The sequence below is a fragment of the Argopecten irradians genome, chromosome 6 (genome assembly GCF_041381155.1).
Source record: "Argopecten irradians isolate NY chromosome 6, Ai_NY, whole genome shotgun sequence".
NCBI classification, from domain to species: Eukaryota; Metazoa; Mollusca; class Bivalvia; order Pectinida; family Pectinidae; genus Argopecten; species Argopecten irradians.
This window is the reverse complement of record NC_091139.1, coordinates 13,475,354-13,502,478: the sequence shown is the minus strand read 5'-3', so window position 1 is coordinate 13,502,478 and position 27,125 is coordinate 13,475,354. Positions and strand designations below refer to the sequence as shown.

Here is a 27,125-nt window from a genome sequence, read left to right as displayed (position 1 = left end):
AAATGTTACGATCATCTTGACTTAATGATGACAAGAATCTATTGTAAAATATATTTGTTATTCTGAATTATAACTTTGTATTATTGAAGACACTAACAATGCTGTTGATATGTTTCCTATACAGATTTAGAGGACGATGAAGAATTCCAGCAGATGGATGAAGAAATATCAGAGCTACGAACCTCCAATATGGCTATTGAGTCCAAAGTGATCAAACTGCGATCAGAGGTGTCCAGCCTTGAAAACCAGGTCCACCAGGAGGAGAAAGAAAACACAGCTATTGCCCAACAAAATGAAAACCTACAATCCTACCTCAGCACACTCAAGAAGGAAATTCTCGGGGTGCTAGCCAGTCGCAATATACCACATCTCAACCCAAGCCTAGTGAATGAGGACAATCTGGAGGCGTGTATCAGCCAGCTACAGAGTGTGTACGCTAGTCGGTCTGGGGATAGTAGTGTGTTCTATAACACTGTAAATATTGCTGTCTCAGAAATACAGGTCGCGTAATCTTTCAGCTCTCTCAGAGGTACATGTGGCTATGTCACTTTAACTTCTCCCAGACATAAAATTGCCTGAATCTCCTCCAATTCTCTCAGAAATAGGTCACTTGGTTTATAATCTCAAGTTTTTTTCAGAAAGAGATATACTTTAAGTTTCGACATTATCTCAGAAATATAAATGACTTAACTTCTTCAAAATTTCTCAAATACATGTGGGTAGATCTGCTCAGACACTTGTAGTGCGAGATAGGAAGCATGGTATAAAACTTTGCTTGACTTGATCTATCAACTGTCTTTAAGATACAGGGTGCTAACTCTATAACACTTACACTTTGTTGTGAGATGTACATACTTGATAGATTTAATCATCTCGAGTGCAAGAGGCTTCTATTGTTGGGCATAGCATTGCTTCATTTTGAGAAATGTATTTCCCAGTTTGACCCAGTATATGGTGATCATTAATTAAGATTAGGAAAGTGTAATGAAAACATTGAGAATTCCCTTTCCATTAGATAATACATTTATAACAGGAGAGGAGAAAATGTAGTTGGCCAGACCAAGGCTTGAACTCGGGACCCCTACACATTAGCCAAATGCTCTACCGATTGAGCTATGTAATACCTGGTCACTGATGCTCGACCTCGTCCTGCTACACATGTAGCAAAACTGGATTACAGTGATGCTGTGGTCATGATTGTGTGGCCTTGAGTATGTTTTATATGCTGAGTTCAACATTATAGATTACTCTGGGTAGTACACGAAGGAGAGATTTAGTTTACGAGGACTTGTAAGTAGGATTACTGTCTATAGATATATCCCGAGTACCTCATCAGTACATGTATAACCTAAATTAGCGTGACTGCCAGACTTGTTCATCCATAAATCCATTGTTGTAAAACAGAATACTGTGTATGTGGTGCTTCATCATGATCATGTGATACCTTTCCTCTAAACTAGTAAAGGGACATAATCCATACTTGGTCAAGTGTGATCAAGGGAGGTAACCCATCATGATTTATTCATCTTAATTTATCCATCACTTTAAGCTTAAATGTTATTAATTTTCTCTTTACTTTCCTTTTTTAGCATTTGCTTTAAGATATAAGTTACCATTATTGTCGCCCTGGTGAAAAATATTAAACTTTCCACCCCACCTGATGAAATGTAAGTTAATAAATATTTAGGACTATCCTCTATTTTCTATACCAGATACTAAAATAAAATGTCTACCTGGTAATGATGTCAATGGTGAAATGACCGATTATCATGCATATATACATCTTCTCTCAATATGTTATTCATTTAGTTCTGAAGGGATCATATATTGTTATCTGTTTAAATTTTAATCATCTTCTTATTTAATAATTTATTATACTGATCTCGAAAGGAGCTTCATCAATTCAATAATTTATTTTACTGACCTTTTAAGGAGCATTCCACTTTGAGTCTGTTTCTATTGTGTTATTTATTGGGTGTTGTGTTGTTGTTGTTGTTGTTTTATTTATTAATGCTACACATATCATTGTCATTTTTATGATGAATTTTGCTTGTGCTTTTATCTGGAATTTTTTATAGCACATATAGTAAGAGTACATTTCTCACTATAATAAAGGATTACACTGCGACGACTTCTAAGGACGAATAAATACTGTATGTACTAGTAGTTAAATTTGTTAAACATTTGGAAGGTCTGGGGTTTACATATCCCTGCTATATACAAATTTTCTTTTAGCTGTAATTAATCTGGAGTTACCTAATGTAAGCAGTCATTTACATTGATACTTAATATCAAGTTAGTCATCACATTGAAGTTAGCCATGTTTTTATATCTATTTATTTCCCTTAGTTCTAATCAATTAACTTATTGTAAACTGTCATTTAGGAGAAACATGTAGGTATAAATTGACACTAATGGTAGTGATGACCTCCAAATGGTAGTGATGACATTCATGTGGTAGTGATGACCTCCAAATGGTAGTGATGACCTCCAAGTGTAGTGATGACCTCCAAATGGTAGTGATGACCTCCAAATGGTAGTGATGACCTCCAAATGGTAGTGATGACCTCCAAATGGTAGTGATGACCTCCATGTGGTAGTGATGACCTCCAAATGGTAGTGATGACATCCATGTGGTAGTGATGACCTCCAAATGGTAGTGATGACCTCCAAGTGTAGTGATGACCTCCAAATGGTAATGATGACATCCATGTGGTAGTGATGACCTCCAAATGGTAGTGATGACCTCCAAATGGTAGTGATGACATCCATGTGGTAGTGATGACCTCCAAATGGTAGTGATGACATCCATGTGGTAGTGATGACCTCCAAATGGTAGTGATGACCTCCAAATGGTAGTGATGACCTCCAAATGGTAGTGATGACCTCCAAATGGTAGTGATGACATCCAAATGGTAGTGATGACCTCCAAATGGTAGTGATGACCTCCAAGTGTAGTGATGACCTCCAAATGGTAGTGATGACCTCCAAATGGTAGTGATGACCTCCAAATGGTAGTGATGACCTCCAAATGGTAGTGATGACCTCTAAATGGTAGTGATGACCTCCAAGTGTAGTGATGACCTCCAAATGGTAGTGATGACATCCATGTGGTAGTGATGACCTCCAAGTTGTTTTTAGCTATTTATTGACCGTACTCTCCATTAAATAAGGCACGAGTTGTATAGTAGAGTGCAGTCTGTGTTATGTATCCTTCCAGCCCTTTTGCTGTGTCGTTTGGCCTTAGTTTGATGTTTTACATTACCATATCATTTGTATTTTAATGCTTGCCACTTGTTATACTTATCAATATTAGAGTTGTAGGTGCAATTGTTACTAAGTTTGTTTTTAATTTATATTTTTGTGAAACATTCAAAATATTGTTATGAAAACTCCAAATTATTTGTGAGTTTTTTTTACTGCATTGTGTTCAGGGAATATCTTATGAGTAAAAGAAGTCACAATCATTCCTTCTGAACCAACATACGAGTTCCAAGTAATTTCAATCATTCCAAGTGGATCCATTTCTGTTGCATTCATAGAAGAGTTATCCCCCTTTGGAGTAGGCATTGGTGATTTAAACTATATAGTTACATCACCAATTTGTGTCTATATTATACATATTAAAATTAATTTCCAGAATGCAGGGATCCTGTAGTTCCCTGTACCAAGGGTACCATATAAGGTTAAAAAGTGCCATTTTTCCATTAGAATCTTTCTGCTGTGTTTTGAAGTAGTGTATGTTAGTTTTGTTTCCATAAATATTTTGCTCTGTTGTTGCTTCACAGTGAAGACTTATGGTGATAACATATTGATATATATAAGACATTTATGTATATAAATTCAAATCCTTTACATATGTGTATTACATTCCCACCATTTATTTAGAATTTAAAATTTTACATACCTCAAACTGAAAGGCTTATTTTGATATGCGAGAAAATGAATGATTGAGTTTTTCACCCAAAAGTCATCCCATGTGTAAATCTTGATCATTTTTCATCACATAATTCTCGAGATGTTACTTTTGTAAGATGTCAATTGAACTGCTGTACCAGGTGACTGTCGTCTGCTCGGTCAGTATCGTGGTGCATGCTGGTCCTAATTCTATAAGCCTTACATACTTGCCTTACATTTTGATACTTAACTTTAGATCACTGATGGCCAAACAAGTTCTCCAAATTCGTTTGTTAAAATTAAACATGATTACGTACAGTAAGTCTTGTTATTAGAACTCGGAAATAATTGGTAGTTCCCTCCAGGTAAATCTCATTATCAGGTTGTAATATATACAAGTAGATATTCAGATAGGATTGTAAATAGATAATAAATCAAGCGAAGATGACTGGATTAATTATTAAATGTTATTTGTACACCCACATGCTTTATTTAAGATGAAAGTCAGGTGTGTGAATGAGTGAATGTTGTATCATCTACATTAATTGACTGTAAATATGTAACGTTCCCAGCGACAACCATTCCAACATGTTATGAGTGTGCTGCAGTTGTCTCCCCTGCTAAGGCTTTGTAAACTTAGCATGCCTCATCAGATGGTCAAGTGAACCAGTTAAACAGTGTTGTGTCAGAAATGTGCAATATTTTATATAATTGTAATAAATGCTTTACATTTTCAAATGTGTTGCCCTTCACTTATTGGCATGTAAGATCATAAAAACAGGATCAAAGGAAAAATTAAACAACATTTGAACAAGTCAGTATTCCTTAGAATGTGTCACGATTTTGATGCTTTGCCTTGTTGGATCAGGGTAACTGCAGTAACTATATTCAACAACTAAATGTCATGTGGCTTTTAATACTTCTTGGAATGTTGCCTGGTCAGGAAACAATGTAACAATACACATACAAATTCAAATAATAGTGATAATCCTTTTCTAATTTCAATGTTGGGAATTTTGTCTTTTGTGTACTCTCCAATTTTACAAATTAAAAATTCAATATTAAATTTCATGAAATAATTTTGATGATGTGAAATTCTTAAACAACCTTGTGTCCCATCCACAGGCAAAGAATTATAGAATGGCAAACAAAATAAAGAACAATTTTAACTGCAAAACTTTTAATGTTCACACTGTACAACATATTTATTAACAATCACTGAAGAATCGGTTAGTGGAGTGTAGTCCTTGCTATATACACATTGTGTAAATACAGTACAAATGAACACCATTGTTTTACTGATCCACCCCCGAAATGTGTATGAACTCTTCCAATTATATAAGGCTGGAATAGTTCATTATGAAATTTCAGGGATGAATGAATTCAAAGAAATCCTGTAACTGTCCTTATCTAGTACATACAGAAATGAATCCTTCTCCTTTTCCGTTTGTTCTCCAATACGGAAAAGCCTTGGCACAAATCAATGCAAATTCATAATACATATTAACATGTATTAAGTAAAACTCATATAAATAAATATATGTATCTACAACTTAGGGATGCTGATTCAAAACCATTCCAATATTCATATGATCATAGATGTAGATTTCTTAATTCAATTAACTATAAACATAATTAACATATGAATTATCACTCCAGATTAGTGATCCATTCTTGAATTACAAAACCAACATGTAGGAACAATCGTCAGACACCCATATTTGAGAGCACAATTATACTCTTTGGTGCATTTATCACTATGATCAGTGAAGCGTAATGTAGTGCAATCAACCATGGGTCACCGACGATTGTAAGGGAAGGATATTTACGAAGCCTTCTATGCTGAAATTAAGAACCCATGAATATGTGTATCTGATACTCTGAATTTGTAAAATCCTCCTAGAAAGACAATAGTAGTGGAGAAATGTACAACATCATTTCACGAATGTTAAATTTCAAAAGAAATGAAAGAAACAAGTGAACAATTTATTGTGAGCTAAAGACCAAAACCAAAGCGATTATGATTTAGATATAGCAATCACTAATTAAGGTAAACCCATTCCTCTAATTGCATAGGCATGAAAGATCCTTGTATAGAAATGACATAATGTACACACAAAAAACCAAAAAAAATGCAATGTATAGAGAAATACAAAATGTATTGAACGTGGACCACACAAAAATGAAATTATAGATCAATTTCAAGTTGCAACGAATTAAAGAAATATTGATTTCCATATGATCCAATTAAAGGAACATTAATGGCCTATCATAATGTACATAATCACCATCGCTATCATAGCAATGGGGATGCTACTTCTCAAGCTAAATGCATGTCTATATCATCTATTGGTTCTTTCCTTTTCATTGAAAGAGAGTATATGTGTATAAAATGCATTTATAATCTTGTGGAGTCCTACTTGACACCAAACGAGGTTGATAAAACTACTTAAGAAGAAGAATGGTGCTTACAGGTGGGCTTCTCATCCGGCACATCGCCAGACAAATACATACACGCTATAACTGGTTCACCTTTAACTATTCTGTTTTGTAAATTACAGAGTTGCCTCCCGTGTGGGTAAGTAAATTCAACGTCATGTCATTATTTTGTGAGCAAAATAAATGTTTTTACGTCATTTTGCTCCCAAACACATGACGTCACAATCAATACCTACCCACAAGGGCAGATTTCTCTGTGATATGCAAATTATAGAATACCACACAGGGGTTTGGCATGAATTCCTAGCCCACAGCTCATGTTTTGTATATTGTAGCTAGATATATAACAGTGGGTTGGGATTTCCAGCTTGCCCCTGTGAGTGGGCAATTACATTGTATAACAGACAATAAATTTATATACATGTATATATAAATAGAAAGCATGCACATTTAACATAGACCAACAATACAATTATAATCCAATTAATGCATTATATTTTATCACTAAATTATATATACAATTTGTGTATGAATTAAATATATTTAATTTCCATTAAATGACATTATTAACAGACAAATATCACAGCTGGAAAATTCCCATCAATATATCTGCAAGTGTTTATGTTGTACACATTATGCAAGAAGACTGTCATGTAAACATCAAAATTGGTTTAAAAGCTCATGAATATAACTTATACTTACAGATATACTGATTTCTTCTATATTACGTAAGCAATGCTTCTTGACCTCCTATACTTGGTTGGAAATCAGGTGTGAGTTTGCTCTAGGTGATATTCCTTATAAATGTGGATGTGAAGGATATAGGGGTATCTTCATCATATGACACCCATGATCGAATACACTATACGCTTGACTGATGAGTGCAGCATAGCATAGTATAATATAGGTTTCTAGTGCAATCAACTGTGAGTCTCCAACTAAATGGTATTTATACTAGAGGCAAATCTTGGCTTTAACATCTTGTGGTGTATTTACATTATTTATTTTTGTTCTAAAACAAAATAAAATACATCTTCTTTCACTCAAAATTTCTTAAATTTGAAGAGACAATACAACCTGGTACTTATCTTTGAAATGCTGAACCTAAAATAAGCACATTGCACATACTATACACAGCATACTCGCTGTATATATTATCCTGTGTATTAGACAACGCATTGAAAATTAAAATTAAAAACTTTATAGGTAAATAACAATATATATAAATTCAGAGGACATTTTTTTTTACTGTAGACGTATATAATATAGTACAGTAGTCTTATAAGCACCGTTCACTACCAGAAATAAATGTCCTCAAAAATGATTGTGATGTTTAAACCAGTACTAGATAAAGAAAAAAATTAATAAATTTTGCCCTTAAGTACAGTTACAGTATTTGAGGTTCAGAGAAACATATCTCAATAGAAATCCTTTGACTAACAAATCAAATTGGGAAAGGAGACAGTTTAAATGCTTAAATAAGTTTTGGATTTCAGTATATTAAACAACCTGGCATTTTGATGCTCTTGAGATCCATGTTACACAGGATGTCCGAATATACAGACGTTGGGCTAAACAGGTTGTGGTAATAACAAGAGTCAGATTGTACAGTTGATCCGAATATATAGAAATTAGACATCACAGTAAGAGTCAGTTTAAACAGGATACCATAATACACAGGTCGGATTAATCCAGTTGTTATCTGTGGTTATATGACAGTGTCATAATTACCGTTATAAATGGACAGATTTGCATAATAAATGAGTGTGTTTTATGGTAATTAGACTTACCTTGATGTTTAATATGACACATCACTAAAACCTCGTTAACTATACAAATATGAAAGGATATGACAAATTAATGGCACTAGACTTCAGTAGAAAACAAAGATATCTTTTGTAAAAGTATTTCTAGTTTAGATTTAACGTGAACACTGAAGCACTAGAGTCATGACATACAATAACAACAATGTACTCGCTGCTGTTTATTGTCTTTGCAGAGATGTCTACTTGTTTGCTATTTACATAGTATATTATAATTATTAGCAAATGAAAAATAGATAAAACAACAAGAATACTGCTAGCATCTATGTAAGTCTCTCATTATCTACGTATACACATTTCATGAATGTATATATGTAACAGAAATGAATTTCTTCTCTGTTATAAGAGATTCTGAAAGATATTCCCCACTGATAACATTTTTTATCATGATTGTGTTTAGATCTGCAATATAACTGGTGTACAAATGCCCGCAACACATAGGCACACTAGCATGACTTGACTAGTGAGTAAGGGGAGATCACTCCAGTCTTACGTCATTCTCTGTAATACATGAGGAAGGCCTTCAGAGCCTCGGGAAGAGGCAGCAAGTCAATTTTCTCCTTCATGTAAGTTTTAATGCACTCTTTAGGAGCTGCGTCTATGTCTATACACTCCGTACCCAAGAACAGATCTGTCGGACTACCCTCCACAGGATTGGCCTGGGAGCACGATGGGCTCATGGCCTGCATCAAAAACAGGTCCTCTCCCAGCGATCCCATAGCTGATGTCTCGGAGAGAGAACCGATGCCAGAGGTCTCTGAGGTGTCAACACTGGTACTGGAGGAGTACCGTTGTTTATGTGGCGGACTGCCACTAGAGGAAGGAAGAGGAGGAGGGGGGAACATTTCAGTGAAGTCAAGTTCCATGTCCTCTTTATCCTCCAAGTCCTCAAGTGAACCACCACTTTTACTTTGTACTTCCCCCTTGTCCTCACTAATGTCCTCCACTAGTCCTTCATCAACACCATTACTTGTCATCCCTTCCTCCACCCCTTTATCATCCTTCCCTTCACTTTTTGTATTTTGATTTTCCTCTTCCTCTACCTCCTCCTCCTCCTCATGCTGTAAACTTGCCATGTGGTCCCGGTTTCTTTGTGCACTGAGCCGCGTCCTGACTTCATGAAGTCTTGTGGCCAGTTCCTGTAAAGTTTGATGGGCAGTGGCTCTATGTCTGATACTAGTTTCAAAATCTTCATCCTCCTCCTCATCTTCTTCCACCTCATCTTCCTCCACATCTTCCTCTATATCCTCCTCCATTCTCTGTCGAGCTGACTTTCTGCCGTTCCTCCTCCTCCTTTGTCTATCCTCCTCCTCCTCCTGTTCTTTGTCTGACCCAGAGATCTCCTCCTCCTCGCCTTCGTCTCTACATGAAAGACCCTGATGGTCTATAATGTTGTCCTCGTCGCTCTCATCACTTCCATCAAACTGGCCGAGGATCATCATTCCCATACTCATTGGCACCATGTTGATGCGTTTTCGTCTTTGACGTCTGGCCTTCTGTTTTTTGGCAGGTCGCTTACGGACAGCATTCAAAGATGGATGTTCCTTATAAATATTATTACGAATTATTTTCCTGATGCCATCTCGACAAATGCCCTGGAGGATTGGAATGCTCGCCTCCGCTGAAATACAAAAAAAAATTAAGTTGACACAATTTATTTTTCCCTAAAATCATATTAAGTTGACACAATTTATTTTTCCCTAAAATCATATTAAAATCTTCATTATCTTACTGAAGCACAACTAAATTGAATGTCATTATATTTTAACTTGATTGTTGAATTTACTTTGAGAAGAAATCAAGCTTGGCCAGTTTGAATATAACAGAATATGTCATTGCAATCCTAATTTGTAAGGATTTAGGAGTGTCTCTATTGGACGATATATTGCAGAGCACTATAAAGTGTGGATAATGTACGTAGGGGAGATAACCCTGATACACAGTGTAGGACAGTATGGCCGTTTTCGATTATACGGTTTGACTGGTTGGACCTAAGTGTTCGTTTATTAATTAAAGACGGACCTGGGGCTTTTACATTGTTTTCAGACGAGCCTAAGCAAAGCCCTCACAGGCCTGTATCAAAAACTGCAGGTCCGTCAAAATTTATACTTGAAATAATGACTTTAACCAATGGTCGAACCGGTTGTTCCGAATAAACGAAAACGACCCAGGTAAAGTGTATGATGTTGGACAGTACATGTAGTGTATGATGTAGGGGAGATAACTCTGATACACAGGTGTAATGTAGGACAGTACGCGTAGTGTATGATGTAGGGGAGATAACCCTGATACACAGGTGTAATGTAGGACAGTACACGTAGTGTATGATGTAGGGGAGATAACCCCGATACACAGGTGTAATGTAGGACAGTACACGTAGTGTATGATGTAGGGGAGATAACCTTGAGACACAGGTGTACAAATAGGAGATTTCAGAAAAGATGGCGTGACGTCACAGAAAGTTTACATCCGGGTCCTCAAAGGTACAAACACAGTATGGCGACTAATAAACCCTGATACACAGGTGTAATGTATGTAAGTACACATAGTGTATGACGTAGGGGGAAATAATTTCGCATCTCTGTCTGAAATCTCCTAGAAAGCTACCCTGGCAGTGACCTATCACCCCTAAATCTAAACCCTGATCCCGGCAGAAGTCAACTATTGTATTTAACTTTTATAAAGCTTTCCTATGAGGAGTTTTATGTTAAGGAATTCTTTACAGATAACAGGAATGTTTGTGAAATTGGGCCCAGTATGGTCAGAAAGAAATAGAACAGTCTTTAGTATGCAGAGGTTCTTTTTCATACATGTGAATGATGTATACTTACGTAGCTCCACCGTTTCATTAGAGTCTTCCTTAGTCGGACTTATCAGGGTAGCGAACGATACCGACATCACTCCCTTGGATTCCCAACTAGTCTCCCCAGTACGACGGATCTGTAAAAGCTACAAGGATGCATCATTCTTAATTAAATCCTGTTATAAGACTTAGTAGTAACAAAGTCAAACATATGTATGTATAATCTATAAATACACTGTACCATTTTCACAAATTTCATATGTGTACATACATATATTTTGTATAATAAAATGTATATACACACAGCATTTAGACATTAAGTACTATTGTACTAACTATCAGTTTTTCTAAATTCAAATTGCTCACATGTTCAACTGAGCTATCCATGAATCACACGAGTTTTTGCTGGTTTTCAGAAAGGCCATGCACACTTAACAGAACCAAATTTGGGCAGGCCTTGCATTAAATTATTCCACAAAGCAAGCCACAAATCAATTTGCAAAAGAAAATCTGATTTTCTTATTTTCAGTATGCATTTAGTTTGAGATAAGGGCTTCAAAAAGTGCTATAGGATTCTAAATTTTTAAATACAAATGGTGGAATCAAAAGAATATCATAATCTATATACATGTGGCATCACCAGTATGCCACTGACAGCAATGTTTATCTGATCATTTAGTGGCATCACCAGTATGCCACTGACAGCGATGTTTACCTGATCATTAAGTGGCATCACCAGTATGCCTCTAACAGTGATGTTTACCTGATCATTTAGTGGCATCACCAGTATGCCTCTAACAGTGATGTTTACCTGATCATTTAGTGGCATCACCAGTATGCCTCCGAGAGCAATGTTTACCTGATCATTTAGTGGCATCACCAGTATGCCTCCGAGAGCAATGTTTACCTGATCATTTAGTGGCATCACCAGTATGCCTCTAACAGTGATGTTTACCTGATCATTTAGTGGCATCACCAGTATGCCTCTGAGAGCAATGTTTACCTGATCATTTAGTGGCATCACCAGTATGCCTCTAACAGTGATGTTTACCTGATCATTTAGTGGCATCACCAGTATGCCTCTAACAGTGATGTTTACCTGATCATTTAGTGGCATCACCATTTTACCTCTGACAGTGATGTTTACCTGATCATTTAGTGGCATCACCAGTATGCCTCTGACAGTGATGTTTATCTGATCATTTAGTGACATCACCAGTATGCCTCTGACAGCGATGTTTACCTGATCATTTAGTGACATCACCAGTATGCTGACATATGCCACGTATGCCTCTGACAGCGATGTTTACCTGATCATTTAGTGACATCACCAGTATGTCTCTGACAGCGATGTTTACCTGATCATTTAGTGACATCACCAGTATGCCTCTGACAGCGATGTTTACCTGATCATTTAGTGACATCACCAGTATGTCTCTGACAGTGATGTTTACCTGATCATTTAGTGACATCACCAGTATGCCTCTGACAGTGATGTTTATCTGATCATTTAGTGGCATCACCAGTATGCCTCTAACAGTGATGTTTACCTGATCATTTAGTGGCATCACCAGTATGCCTCTAACAGTGATGTTTACCTGATCATTTAGTGGCATCACCAGTATGCCTCTAACAGTGATGTTTACCTGATCATTTAGTGGCATCACCAGTATGCCTCTAACAGTGATGTTTACCTGATCATTTAGTGGCATCACCAGTATGCCTCTAACAGTGATGTTTACCTGATCATTTAGTGGCATCACCAGTATGCCTCTGAGAGCAATGTTTACCTGATCATTTAGTGGCATCACCAGTATGCCTCTAACAGTGATGTTTACCTGATCATTTAGTGGCATCACCAGTATGCCTCTAACAGTGATGTTTACCTGATCATTTAGTGGCATCACCAGTATGCCTCTAACAGTGATGTTTACCTGATCATTTAGTGGCATCACCAGTATGCCTCTAACAGCGATGTTTACCTGATCATTTAGTGGCATCACCAGTATGCCTCTAACAGCGATGTTTACCTGATCATTTAGTGGCATCACCAGTATGCCTGTAACAGTTATGTTTACCTGATCATTTAGTGGCATCACCAGTATGCCTCTAACAGTGATGTTTACCTGATCATTTAGTGGCATCACCAGTATGCCTCTAACAGAGATGTTTACCTGATCATTTAGTGGCATCACCAGTATGCCTCTAACAGTGATGTTTACCTGATCATTTAGTGGCATCACCAGTATGCCTCTGACAGTGATGTTTACCTGTCCATTTAGTGGCATCACCAGTATGCCTCTAACAGTGATGTTTACCTGTCCATTTAGTGGCATCACCAGTATGCCTCTAACAGTGATGTTTACCTGATCATTTAGTGGCATCACCAGTATGCCTCTGACAGTGATGTTTACCTGATCATTTAGTGGCATCACCAGTATGCCTCTGACAGCAATGTTTACCTGATCATTTAGTGGCATCACCAGTATGCCTCTGACAGTGATGTTTACCTGATCATTTAGTGGCATCACCAGTATGCCTCTGACAGCGATGTTTACCTGATCATTTAGTGGCATCACCAGTATGCCTCTAACAGTGATGTTTACCTGATCATTTAGTGGCATCACCAGTATGCCTCTAACAGTGATGTTTACCTGATCATTTAGTGGCATCACCAGTATGCCTCTGACAGCGATGTTTACCTGTCCATTTAGTGGCATCACCAGTATGCCTCTAACAGTGATGTTTACCTGATCATTTAGTGGCATCACCAGTATGCCTCTAACAGTGATGTTTACCTGATCATTTAGTGGCATCACCAGTATGCCTCTAACAGTGATGTTTACCTGATCATTTAGTGGCATCACCAGTATGCCTCTAACAGTGATGTTTACCTGATCATTTAGTGGCATCACCAGTATGCCTCTGACAGCGATGTTTACCTGATCATTTAGTGGCATCACCAGTATGCCTCTGACAGCGATGTTTACCTGATCATTTAGTGGCATCACCAGTATGCCTCTAACAGCGATGTTTACCTGATCATTTAGTGGCATCACCAGTATGCCTCCGACAGCGATGTTTACCTGATCATTTAGTGGCATCACCAGTATGCCTCTGACAGAGATGTTTACCTGATCATTTAGTGGCATCACCAGTATGCCTCTGACAGCGATGTTTACCTGATCATTTAGTGGCATCACCAGTATGCCTCCGACAGCGATGTTTACCTGATCATTTAGTGGCATCACCAGTATGCCTCCGACAGCCAACAGATTCTTCATGTAGTTCTCGTGTTCTGGAGGACATGAAGCTCCGCAGTATACCCGGTCATACAGGCGACAGCTGGAGGGAATCTGCAGACAGTTGCCCTGTACAAACCATGGCTCACAGAAGTCAAAATCCTCAAACGTTGCACACTTCTGTTTAAACTCCTCAAGTCTCTTCTGGGCGTACTCAACAACATCCATATGGAACTCCACACCATGGTTGATTCCATAGGGACCTAAAAACATTCATATAGCCATATCATAAAATGTTCAATCAAAAATTTATCTAAAGACCTTACAAGAGATCCCAGAGGGATCTTGGCGCCCACCATAGAATGATCTATGTCTGATAATGGAAAGAGGGATCTTTTCTCTGCTTTTCAAACTTGTGCAAACATACTACATATAAAATTTGAGACAGATCACTTCAGTACTTTCTGAGAAACAGCAGTAATAAACTTAAACTATCAAAATCCAAGGTGGCTCCTTGGCGGCCATCTTGTAGATCAATCAGTCCCAAATCGCAATATGCACAACTAGGGCCCTAGGGAAACCTATATATGAAATTTGAGACAGATTCATTCAATACTTTCTGAGAAATAGCGATAACAATCTTTAACTATCAAAATCCAAGATGGCAGCCTGGCGGCCATTTTGTAGACCGATCGATCCAAAAACATATTATGCACAACTAGAGCCCTAGGGGAACCTACATATAAAATTTGAGAAAGATTTCTTCAGTACTTTGTAAGATATAGCGATAACAATCTTTAACTATCAAAATCCAAGATGGCTGCCTGGCGGCCATCTTGTTGACCGATCGGTCCCAAAATGCAATATGCACAACTAGGGCCCTAGGGGAACCTACATATGAAATTTGAGAAAGATCCCTTCAGTACTTTGTGAGAAATAGCGATAACAAACTTTAACTATCAAAATCCAAGATGGCTGCCTGGCGGCCATCTTGTTGACCGATCGGTCCCAAAACGCAATATGCACAACTAGGGCCCTAGGGGAACCTACATATGAAATTTGAGAAAGATCCCTTCAGTACTTTGTGAGAAATAGCGATAACAAACTTTAACTATCAAAATCCAAGATGGCTGCCTGGCGGCCATCTTGTTGACCGATCGGTCCCAAAACGCAATATGCACAGCTAGGGCCCTAGAGGAACCTACATATTATATTTGAGAAAGATTTCTTCAGCACTTTCTGAGCTATAGCGATAACAAACTTTAACTATCGAAATCCAAGATGGCTGCCTGGCGGCCATCTTGTTGACCGATTGGTTTCAAAATGCAATATGCACAACTAGGGCCCTAGGGGAACCTACATATGAAATGTGAGACAGATCTCTTCATTGCTTTCTGAGAAATAGCGATAACAAACTTTAACTATCAAAATCCAAGATGGCTGCCTGGCGGCCATCTTGTTGACCGATTGGTCCCAAAATGCAAGATGCACAACTAGGGCCCTAGGGGAACCTACATATGAAATGTGAATCAGATCCCTTCAGTACTTTCTGAGAAATAGCGATAACAAGAATTGTTAACGGACGGACGGACGGACGGAAGGACGGATGGAGGGACGGATGGAGGGACGGACGGAAGGACGGACCACGGACCACGGACAAAAAGCGATTTGAATAGCCCACCATCTGATGATGGTGCGCTACAAATTTAAAGTTTGGAATTCTAGTATGAGTGTTAATAGATGGTAAAGAATAACCAAAACAACAAGAATCGATCCATCTAAATTGTGAAATTGATATCTCTTTGGAAATCATTCAATTCCAGATCCAGTAGCATATTGTTGTATTTCCACCATTTACTATGAAAAGCATTTAGTTACTGTAAATGTACATATTTTAATGATAATTACATCAGATTTCACACTAAAGCCTTTGTACATGTACTATAATACCATTGTGCTAACTGAATCCATTGTGCTAACTGAATCCATTGTGCTAACTGAATCCATTGTGCTAACTGAATTATCTGGAAGACATTGAAGTATCTTCATCAAGATACCTAGTATAATAACCAAGACCATATTAATGTCAATATCTTTTAGTGTCTACATACTATACAGTATAAAGTAATGGAAATCACTAGACCATTATACATACCGAGTATGAGCCCCACCATGGTGTTGAGATAGCCAGTACCACTGCCTAGATTGAGGAAGGATTTCCCAGGCTCCAGCAGCAGCGATTCCATCACTTCTGAGTAGATACAGGGAGCAGACAGGTGCAGGTGGCCGTGTTTCCACGCCAGATCCTTGTAGGCATTGCCTCTCTGGTCCGGAAGGTAGTAGTTAGCCCGATCCACTGCCCGGAATACCTTCTCCACCATGGGTGTTTTAATGTATTCCGCATTCATCAAGTTATCCACAAGTTCATCATTATCTTCCCCTGTACTCACTGCCCCACCCATATCTGTAGTGGGCTGTTACAAGACTGCTGTAATGTATAAATTGTATGTAATTACAATGAAGGATTCAATACAATGTAGCTGTACTAAAATGAGGTCAGATTATAATAGCTAGGCAACAAAGGTTCAAGGTCAGAGGTCAAAAGGTGTTTCAGTGTTCCGTCAAAGGCTATCACAGCAGCATAATGCCAGAAGTAGAAAAATGTGAGGTCAAAGGTTGCAACAACAGCACAAGGTATAAAAGTAATAGCCTGAGGTCAAAGGTAGACTCCCATGACAGAGTAAGGTCAAAGACTTCTGTAAAATAGCAAAGGGTCATAGGTTATAAAGAGTCCAATATAAGGTTGCCATAACAGCTCAAGGTCAGTGCATGGGTTGTGTCCACCAAAGGAACAGTGTGAAGTCAAAGGTTGTCACAAAAACACAAGGCCAAGCGTTAAATCTAATCGGACACTATGAGGCCAAAAGTTAATAAAACTTAAATACCACAACAGGACAAGGATAAGGGTTATATATATAGGGAACAGTATGAGGTTGAAGGTTGTTGCACCAACAAAAGGTCAGGGGTTGTATCTAAAGGAACACTGTGAGATGAAAGGCTTCCACAACAGCACAAGGTCATAGGTTATATAGAGAACAGTATGAGGGCAAAAATTGAATACCACAACACCAAAAGGTCAGGGGTTATCAGAAATTATATAAGTTCCAGAATAGGATCAAAAGCTGCTAAATGTCAGGGGTTATCAGAAATTATATAAGTTCCAGAATAGGATCAAAAGCTGCTACAATGTACAACAGAACAAGGTCAGAAATTATATAAAGAACATTTCAAGGTCAAAAGTTGCTACAACAGCAAAAGGTCAGGGGTTATACAGGGAACAGTGTGAGATCAATGGTTCCAGACAACAAAAGATCAAGGGTTATACATGTACAGGGAACAATGTGAGGTCAATGGTTTCAAACAGCAAAAGGCCAGGGGTTATATAATGGACAGTTTAAGTTCAATGGTTCCAGACAGTAAAAGGTCTAGGGCTATACAGGGGAAATTTAGAGGTCAATGGTTTCAGACAGTAAAAGGTCCAGGGTTATACCAGAGAAAAGTGTGAGGTCAGTGGTTCCAGACAGTAAATGGTCAGGGGTTATATAGAGAACAGTTCCATGTCAATGGTTTCAGACAACAAAAGGTGAGGGGTTATAAAAGGAACAATGTGAGGTCAATGGATTCAGACAACAAAAGGCCATATGGGTTAAGCATGAAACAGCATGAGGTCAATGGTTTCAGACAACAAATGGTTAGGGGTTATACATGGAACAATGTGAGGTCAATCTTTTCAGACAGCAATAAGTCAGCTAGGGGTTATACAGGGAACTATGTGAGGTCAATGGTTCCAGACATAAAAAGGTCAAGGATTACATGTATATACAGGGAACAGTGTGAGGTCAGTGGTTCCAGACAGTAAAAGGTCAGGGGTCAATATTTATATAGGGAAAAGTTTCATAATGAGGTGAAAACGGTATAAAGCTAGTATAATAATAATCCGAAATAAACGGCCAATATAAATTCAAAGTAAAATCAAATCATTTCTATGGAATATATATTCAGCCACTATAGGGCCTTCTTTAGTCCGAAATCACGAACACAACCTGTTCGTCTACATGTTTGTTTACATCTATAGAGCGCAGGTACGAAATGTCTCGGCCCATTTGATGAAAAATTTGAGCTGGTCTTTGCTGCATGAGGTAATTATATACATAACCCGAGAGACTCTGGCCCTGACACCAGACTTAGACATTATGACAGATAGATGTCTGGCTTAGGCATAATAGACATTATGACAGATAGATGTCTGGCTTAGGCATAAAAAGTGTAAGGATCAATTATAAAAGCAAGAGGGAAAGTTAGTGTGAGGCATTAGGTCAGTATTTTGAAGAATGGCAATGTCACTTAGCTGTAACATATATTTGGACACGCTAGCTGGGTTTTGGAAAACAGGAGCATCTTTAAAGGATTGCATTTTATGTGCTCTAATTTATGTTTGTTAAGGAAAAACTCTTAAGTTAAGGAGCCTTCCTTGAAATCTATAATATGCTTTCCTATTGTGGCCGGGTCAATTTACTGTAAATCCTGCACCCTGTTACACTATGATAGATAAATAAATAATTGCACAATTGCTAATGCAGCATCCTTGATACTCCAGGAGTTCACTTACGATCTCTTCACCTCTGGACTATCTTGTAGTAAAACTGGAGGCAACAGAACAGAGCAGGTAATTTAGTCTGTTGATGTACATCAAAAGAACCATATAACAGTACATTGTGCATGGTTGACTGTGTGGCTTTAAAGTGGGCATCAATCTCTCTGAAGTCTTCAAAGAAAGTTTCTGCAGGCCTGCGATTTGTTCAGGATATTTCCCTGAGCTGCCTTCAGTTTTACCATGAGATAGAGTCCAGGGGTGTAGAGATTGTATGTGATCAGAACCTCTGGAGTTTTGAGGATACTACTGCAGTAGCTATAGCTTATCATAGATTTTTTTTCAAATCTTTACATTGTTATAGCCATATAACTTTTTCCAACATATATACCTCTGTGATATTTTGGGTTTGCACAAAGACATAGTTGTACCCCTACCTTTTCAAATGTGCGAGTAAAATTAACCCACCCCTCCAAAAAGTACCTGGTGCAAAAAGCCATGCAATGAGTCCTATAATGAAGCGTATAAATTCAAAGGTATATATATTTTACATAACATTAACTAAACAGATTACAGTCAGTGAGGATTTCTTGAACAAGAATTTAATATATCTATAGGACCTATTACATAAGTGTTTAATATAAAACAAAAATCATGCTGTACTGCGCATGCATATGTATATATTAAATTGTCAAAGGCATATCCCTCTGAAACAATTTCGAACAGATTTGACATCGACATTGATGTGATATCTGCCAGTGTGTTTAGAAGGATGGCTTCATGTTTTGTTGACAACCCATAAACTGTATCTATTTTACATCGATTGAGAAACAAGTCATACAACTTATGCCTGGAGAAAACCCATGTGATCGGGTAGGTGACCCCTAACCTTTTCACATCCGTGCCAGGGATCGAACCCCGGCCGGCTAGGTGAAAGGCAGGCAGCTTAACCACTACACCACCCGACCACCCATAATTATATCACTGTGCAAGTGAATGTCCTTCATCAACTGATGATATATAAACAAACGGTCACGTGATTGGTGTGGTGCCATTACATTTTTCTTTTAATTATTAATGACCAAAAAATATAGAGTCAAACCATGCAATAATGCAAACGCGCATTTTCAAAAATTGATGCATATGTCATGCTGTTGCGATAAGGGTTTGTGAGGTCGACGTCAACAAAAAGAGGCCATATCAGCTGTTTCTGACATTTTGTGCACGAGCTCCGGATCTCCACTTGACCTGCACATACCATTTTATATCAACTCACATGACACTGCTCTGTTTTCAGGGCTTATGTGAGTTTTAAGTTAAGTGAATACATTAAGCATTACGATACTATTCATAACCTTACCAGCTGTATCTCAAAACAACGGGTCTGTCAAACGAGTTCACAAAATTTTCCTCTGTGAAAAACCAAAACAACAACAGAGTATGACGTCAGATCACGCACACGCATTATGAACGTGATGAAAAGGGCAACAAAAAATTAATGTTTGCCTTCAAAGTCAACCTATTTTACAAAAAATTTTCTTCTGACTAAACATTTGTTGATTTATTTTTTTCGGGAAAAAATCAATTAAATCAATATCCCTAAAGCGGAGCAATAAATAAAAGCACTATTATGAAGATAAATCGAAAGTACTTCCGAACGGTAATGGAACAGCCGACAATATACGAAGGCTGTGCTATTACCCTCCCACCACAAAATATGTGTGATGGCGATGTGCTATTGAAAACATAGGTAAGTTGAACATTTTTTGAGGTTTTCATTATTACATTTACATACCCTGATAAAATCGAAATAAGAGCAACACGGAACCAATTTGTTTTTCACTTCGTTACCGTTAATTATTGTCTGTCTGTTTGATTTTAACCTGTTTTTCTATGTCAAATATGTATATTGGCCAAGTTTTCGTTTTTGCTTGCGTTTCCTTCGGCAAAAATAGTAACGTTCCGTTGCTAAATTCGCAGTTTATTATTTAACCAGACAAGGAACAAATCGTCGTCCTATTAATATGTGGAAACTGAGTAAATTTGCAATTTTAGGTGCGCATGATAAATTTATTCAGCATTCTAAAATGAACTTTTGAAGTACTTTTTGGTTTATTTCTATTTCTTGAACCTTCATAATTTACTCACCAAAACGAGGCCGCACTCACGCGTCGACGTTTTCGGGAAATAAAAACATAAAAAGGCCAGGAAAACACAGTGCAATTAAAAGAACATTTCAACAGATATCAGTAAATTTGTTTTGAGTTAAAAACTAATGCAATAATTAATTTTCTGTAACAGTGACGGTGTTTGAAATGTGTTTGTTGATAGTCTTTCTCTTTTCGGGCCGCCATTTCTGTAATGTAAAAAAGGTCACAGTTTTTCGGGTTCCTTGTTCACTGTTTACAGTTGAAGTACAATTTTATTTGGCCATGTCAATATCAAAATGATCATCTGTTATTTTTATAAGTATAATATTTATTGAAATGTTTGTTATTTTGTTTTTATGGAGGTGCTATAATTATTTTTCTGTTTATTTCAATAGTTTTCAATAGGTTATCATGTCTCCAAACAGGATACGCATCATGTGATATACTGTAAAAATTATTTTCGGCTGGACGCGGCAGGCCCAATATTATTTGTACGGACGTGTTTAAGGCATAGACGACGGATTTCAAATTGTTTCACGTTGTAAAACCAATGTCACTATGGTTACATTGATTCTTCCTCAGAGGTATAAATAAATAATATCTAGTATGAATACTTTTACTGTTAATTGTGGTCTGTTTTATTATGGAAGAAAATAATTTAAAAAAAAAACCAGTGAATACAATCATTTAATTATAATATTTTGGCACCTGTAGACTATTCATGTTTGCTTAAAAAAAGTTTTTGGAGTGTGTTTTTTTATTATTATTTTTTTTCCATTCAACTTTAATAATCAATTAAAAAAAATATTGATACATCGTTCATTCATTCATTTTGAAAATAATAAACATTTATAAGAGTTAGAAAGCTTTTATTAAAATCATATTAAAAATCAATATTTAGACTGCATACTACTTTAATTTTTGTTTAATTGTTGAGCTCTAATTTTGTTAAAATTTTCTCTTCATACCATTTTTTAATAAATATATGCCTCATTGTGTTTGACAATAATTAGTGGCTAATCTATGATTTAAGATAAATCTATCCGAATCTGTAAATACTCAATCTCAGTATATGGACAAATTTTCCATAAATATTCCATGTACCGAGTTTATTCCTTTTCCTTACATTGATCCCTAAAGTCATATGGTTTTGCATTTAACTCAAACATGAATTTATGCTAGTATAACAACAACACTTGATACTTAAAGACTATTACAAGGTCAGAAAATATATTGCTTGTGACAAAGTGGAGCAAGTTGAAAAAATTGTTTTGAAAAATATGGGTTTAAATGGTTAAAATCAGTTGATTATAAGTGACCTCACCTGCCCCCTTTCTGTGAAATGTGAATCTAATTTTCAGTATTAATGTTACAAAGTGATTTCTCAACTCCCATCACCCCATTTAGGTACCATATTCGACCCAATAAATACCCCTGTTCTTCTAAGTGCCTCTCCCCCTTTCAGAGGCCTTGATCAATTTCTCTTTCCCTATATGTATATGTTTCTGATACAATGCAGACTGAAAATATGAAACCTGTATATGTATATACCATATATACTTTCCAGAGTATCTGCTGCAACAGAAAATAAGGTTAAGCCACACGTTTCAGGTAAAAGAATTTAAGTCACAGCTTATACATTTGTTTCTTTATTTTATTTCATTTTAGAAATTGATTTTAATTAACTTTTGTGAAAGATAGTCCAGATTTGGTTCTAATAAGTGGAGTTGAGTCTTCCCCGACCCCTTCATTTTTAGCTCACTTGAGCCGAATTGTCTTATAAGTTTTTATGTTTCATTTTTATTTTGTGCCTTCGATCCCAGGGCACAAAAAAAAAAGAAACATTAAAACTTACAGGGGTGCTTAATCATTGCGTTGAATACATTATTTGAAACCTTGCAGGTATTATCTAGATATAATAGGCCTTCACAATCAAATGTTAAAAACAATCAAATTGCAAAATTTAGAACGGCCAGACGTGAACTCAGACTTCCAAACACATTCTGCTTGGTCCAGTCTTCAACCTCAGTAACATGTACGATCTTTTCATTGCTACGACGTGACATATAACAAAAATTGGAATACGACAAAATAAGAACAAATTCATCAAATGAATTGTGCTGCACCGATAACCTGTCAGAAGATGTGTCGCGGTATAAATTACATGGTTTGCTTCACAGTACATTTTTCGTATATTATTATTATACACCCCACGATTTTAAATTTTAGCAATGTTAAAGCAATGTGATTTGTATTCAGAAGTCAAAAGTGCAAGTGTTTTATTGTTCTTTTTTTTTCATTTGAAGTTGAACAATAAAACCACAGAAAGTTTCCAATTTTTGACTGATTAAAACTGCTTCATCGCTGACAAATAGCATTTTTTCTCAATAAAAATCGAGAGTAGGCGATTTAATATTTTTCTTCAGTTACAAAAGTTACTTACTTTACACCATTACCACCATTGAAAAATTTGGGCTTCTAAATTTACTTTAAAGATCAAAATATTACAAATAATTAGATGTACTTGCATCCTAAAAAAAATCTGTGGCACTATGTCCAATATGGAATATGGTACTGATTGTGCATGCACCAAAAGCAAAATAAATTATTTTATATTCTTTTTTTTTCTTGATTAGACATAAACATGATTAAACACCAATTATTGTTCAAGTGATAAGTATTGTTTATGCTCTATCAGTGACAGAGCATCAAAAAGAAAACACCATATCGTGATAAACGTCGTATCATGATGGGGATCATTACAACAAAACTAAGTAACCTTAATTTGAATAGTGATGCACCATCCTTTGCCTTGCTGACAGATCTAGAGTTTCCATCCTCTGCATGTGAAAGAAGACAATCCTAGTTATCTCCCCTCTTAATACCCTTGCACCCTTTTTACAAAAAAATGGGTCACCCTCTATTGTCTTGACAATTAATACATCTTCCAGCCTTTGATATGAGATAAATTAAAATATTAGTTGATAAAAAAATCAGCCATTAATTTAAAAAAAAAAAAGACAAAAAATTAAGAATTGAAGTATGTATGCACTTGAGGCTTGTACGGTTCCATCAAACTCAGAAGCTGGAATGTAGAATAAAACAATGATTGTTCTCCACTTTACATACACACTCATAACCAGTAGACCTAGACAAAAATGTTCAACTTTCTATCAGTATCGTAAAAGTGAAATACATGAATCTTTCAATGTAACTGATATTCTCGATTTTGCTTGAAACCTTGAATAAAAAAAAATATTTCTGTGGAGAGAAGCAATCAGTTTGTTTCAATTGTTCAAGAATATATATGTGATTATGTTAATTATAACTGTCAGTTTAAATAAAAGGATGGAGATATAATTGAGCCTGTATTATCAATCGATGAAGATTCAGAATAATTAATGATTATAAACTGGGAGAAAAAAAAAATTCATGGCAATTTCATGCATCACACGCAAATTTTCATCAAGGAAAAGTAATTTGTATGTATAATAATAATAATGAGTCAATGACAATGTTTGAAAATTAATCAAGTCAGATCCATGTGCGGCAATTGTAGTTGTAAAAAACAAATAATCTAACAAGGAAAGTGTTTGTAACCATTTAGATATTGTCGTCATGCATGTTTTCTTTTTATTCATTAGGTTTAAAAAATGTCTTCGTCACAGCCTCCAAATGAGCCGAGTCCACCTCCGGCTAAAAAGGCCAAGACTGAGGCCATTGAAACGAGCAAACCAGTTGCTCAACTTCCTGTGGTTACTATGACAACCCCTTCCATTCCGTTAATGACGACCACTCCTGTAATCTCATCCTCGTCGGCTAATTTTCCCAGTGCTATAAGTCTCACGATATCAAATGGTAGGTCTATGTTTTGTTTTCTTTTTCTGAATCAATACTATAAAATATAAGATGGTCAAGAAATATTGAATATAATACAGTGACATGAAACATGCAAGTGCTACTGGTACTGGCACACTATATATGCAGAAACGAGAAATATCACTCCTGAAATGAACACTTGTATTGATTTATTCTGCTGATGATGACAATGGTGGCTTTCGAAATGCATATGCCTTATACGGCTAGATTTACAAGAAGATGACTGAAGCTGGCGTGAGTACTGAGTGTGTCGTCCCCCATAGCCTTCAGTATATGTGTATTTGTTACTGGGGGCTCTCACTATGTTCTAATTGAAAGACTTAAAAAATCATTTACGTGTAATTTATTTTTGTGTGGGGTATTTATAAAGGATGACAGCTGTACATGTGTTGTGTGCATGCTATTTGTGTATATGTACTATGTTTGCATCAATGATAAAGTTAAAGCCTTTTAATGGTAATATTTAATTAAATTGTACAACAGCTGCAACAACTTACAAAAGTCAAAGCAACAAATGTGATATGACGTGGTACAATTGGGCAGACACCCAGATATTTAGAGTTCAACTTACAAGATAAAATATATTCAGAGATTTAAGTTCAATTTTACCAAGATACAATTTAACTTATAACATAAAATATATTTATAAAGTGCTCCTGTTAAGATGAGTACACAGGTAAAAAACTCCTTAAAATTTGTTAATTACTCCTAAAAATAGTATGAATGTGTACTAATTACCCCTAACAATATTTGTATTACACAACCCAATTGTTATTAAGTGCTTACATCCAGAAATAAAATCAGAAAAAAATTAGTTAAATTAGACAAATAACAGTCATATATACATTTATAGCTTGTCATTAGGATAATTTATACTCTATAACCACATAACTTTTTCCGACATATCTGTTAACTTTTGGATTCAAACTGAAGTCAAGAGTTAAATAAAGTTGTACCCCTCCCTTTTCAAAAGTGTGAGTACAATTACTCACGGCCAAAAACTATCTGGAGCACTGTACAGATAGAATCACAGTTCTGCTAACGAAGATTAACTTATATAGATAAAATATATAGAGATTCACAGTCTTTAAGATGTATGTAAAATATATGATTTAATTTTAAAAAATAATGACGGAATGTATTGATATTTACCAAGATAAAATTTTATTCACAAAGATATACAGTGGAACCTCCCCAAACCGATCATGGTCGGTGCATAGAATTTCGGCCGGTTTAGAGAGGGTTCGGTTTGGAGAAGTTAACCGAATATCGATCATTACGATCCGGATTTAATTGACCGGAAGACGTTTTCTATACTATGATATAACCATATACATGTGCCTATATAGGCTTAGTGTTCGGTATAACTGATCGATATTATTGTTAATATGAAGGTTGTCACAAAAAAGAGAATTGTATCATTAAAATGAATGATAAACAACAATTTTGACTTTGTTACCGCTTATTAACCGCTTATGAGCGTAGTAAGTTGCGTGAATATTCCATGGAATGCTCTTGGCTGTACTGACCTACATACGGCCGATCGCTTCCGGTTGAGGGGCCCATAAAGGGTACACATGATACACATAACAAAATAAAAACAAACATTGTATATATTTTGAATAATTTAATTGATATATAATTATCATGCATTGTACATTTTATTTCAACACTTGATATTGACTTATAACGTTAATATGCAGAACACAGCTAACTTATTTCTACTGAATGTAAAGGGATACAAAAAGTGTCACATTCATAGATCGTAATTCCGCCTAGACAGAAATCCAAAAATAAATCACTGTCACGAAAGAATTCATTTAAGAAATTGTTCTTGTCCAATATGAACGGAAAGTTATTCAACAAATACATCACAGAATATAATCTATAATTTAAATCCAGGAAAACTTGATAAATGCACGGAAAGTCTGTCAACAAATTCACCACAGAATATAATTTATAATTTAAATCCACAGAACACTTCGTTGATAAGTACACGGACAGTCTGTCAACAAATACATCACAGAATATAATTTAAATCCAGGTAACACTTGATACGTACACGGAACGTCTGTTAACAAATATGTCACAGAATACTGTTCATGCTTTAAATCCGGAGAACACTGTCTTTTCTTTCATATTACATAATCACTTCAGGAAAAAATTGTCCAATGTTGATTGAGTCAAATTGCAATGGTGTCGGACCATAGCATCCTCACTAAGGACACGGAGATCATGTGC

At 36.3% G+C, this 27,125-nt stretch overlaps 3 protein-coding genes across 5 annotated transcripts in view; 2 read left to right on the top strand and 1 right to left on the bottom strand.

Moving 5' to 3' along the window:
• LOC138325043 (myelin transcription factor 1-like) overlaps nt 1-4,635 on the top strand; it is a 41,115-nt gene extending 36,480 nt beyond the window's left edge. Inside the window, exon 21 of the mRNA XM_069270400.1 lies at nt 125-4,635. Coding sequence (XP_069126501.1) covers nt 125-510 — 386 coding nt within the window. The 3' untranslated portion in view covers nt 511-4,635. The remainder of the gene's footprint in view (nt 1-124) is intronic.
• Nucleotides 4,636-5,060: 425 nt separating this feature from the next.
• On the bottom strand, nt 5,061-20,322 carry LOC138325042 (protein-L-isoaspartate O-methyltransferase domain-containing protein 1-like). The gene is made up of 5 exons (XM_069270398.1): nt 20,216-20,322; nt 16,360-16,692; nt 14,193-14,467; nt 10,991-11,108; nt 5,061-9,780 (listed from the first exon to the last, which is right to left on the bottom strand). The coding sequence occupies exons 2-5, from the start codon at nt 16,664-16,666 to the stop codon at nt 8,654-8,656; spliced, it is 1,827 nt and encodes a 608-aa protein (XP_069126499.1). The 5' UTR covers nt 16,667-16,692; nt 20,216-20,322; the 3' UTR covers nt 5,061-8,653.
• A 174-nt stretch (nt 20,323-20,496) lies between these two features.
• LOC138325039 (lethal(3)malignant brain tumor-like protein 3) overlaps nt 20,497-27,125 on the top strand; it is a 38,877-nt gene continuing 32,248 nt past the window's right edge. For 2 of the 3 annotated variants that reach the window (XM_069270395.1, XM_069270393.1), the window contains exons 1-2: nt 20,497-20,605; nt 24,650-24,863. In XM_069270395.1, the coding sequence (XP_069126496.1) occupies nt 24,659-24,863 (205 nt within the window). In that variant the 5' untranslated portion in view covers nt 20,497-20,605; nt 24,650-24,658. Of the gene's footprint in view, nt 20,606-22,572; nt 22,617-24,649; nt 24,864-27,125 lie in introns of all 3 variants that reach the window. The other variant, XM_069270394.1, reaches the window with a different exon arrangement.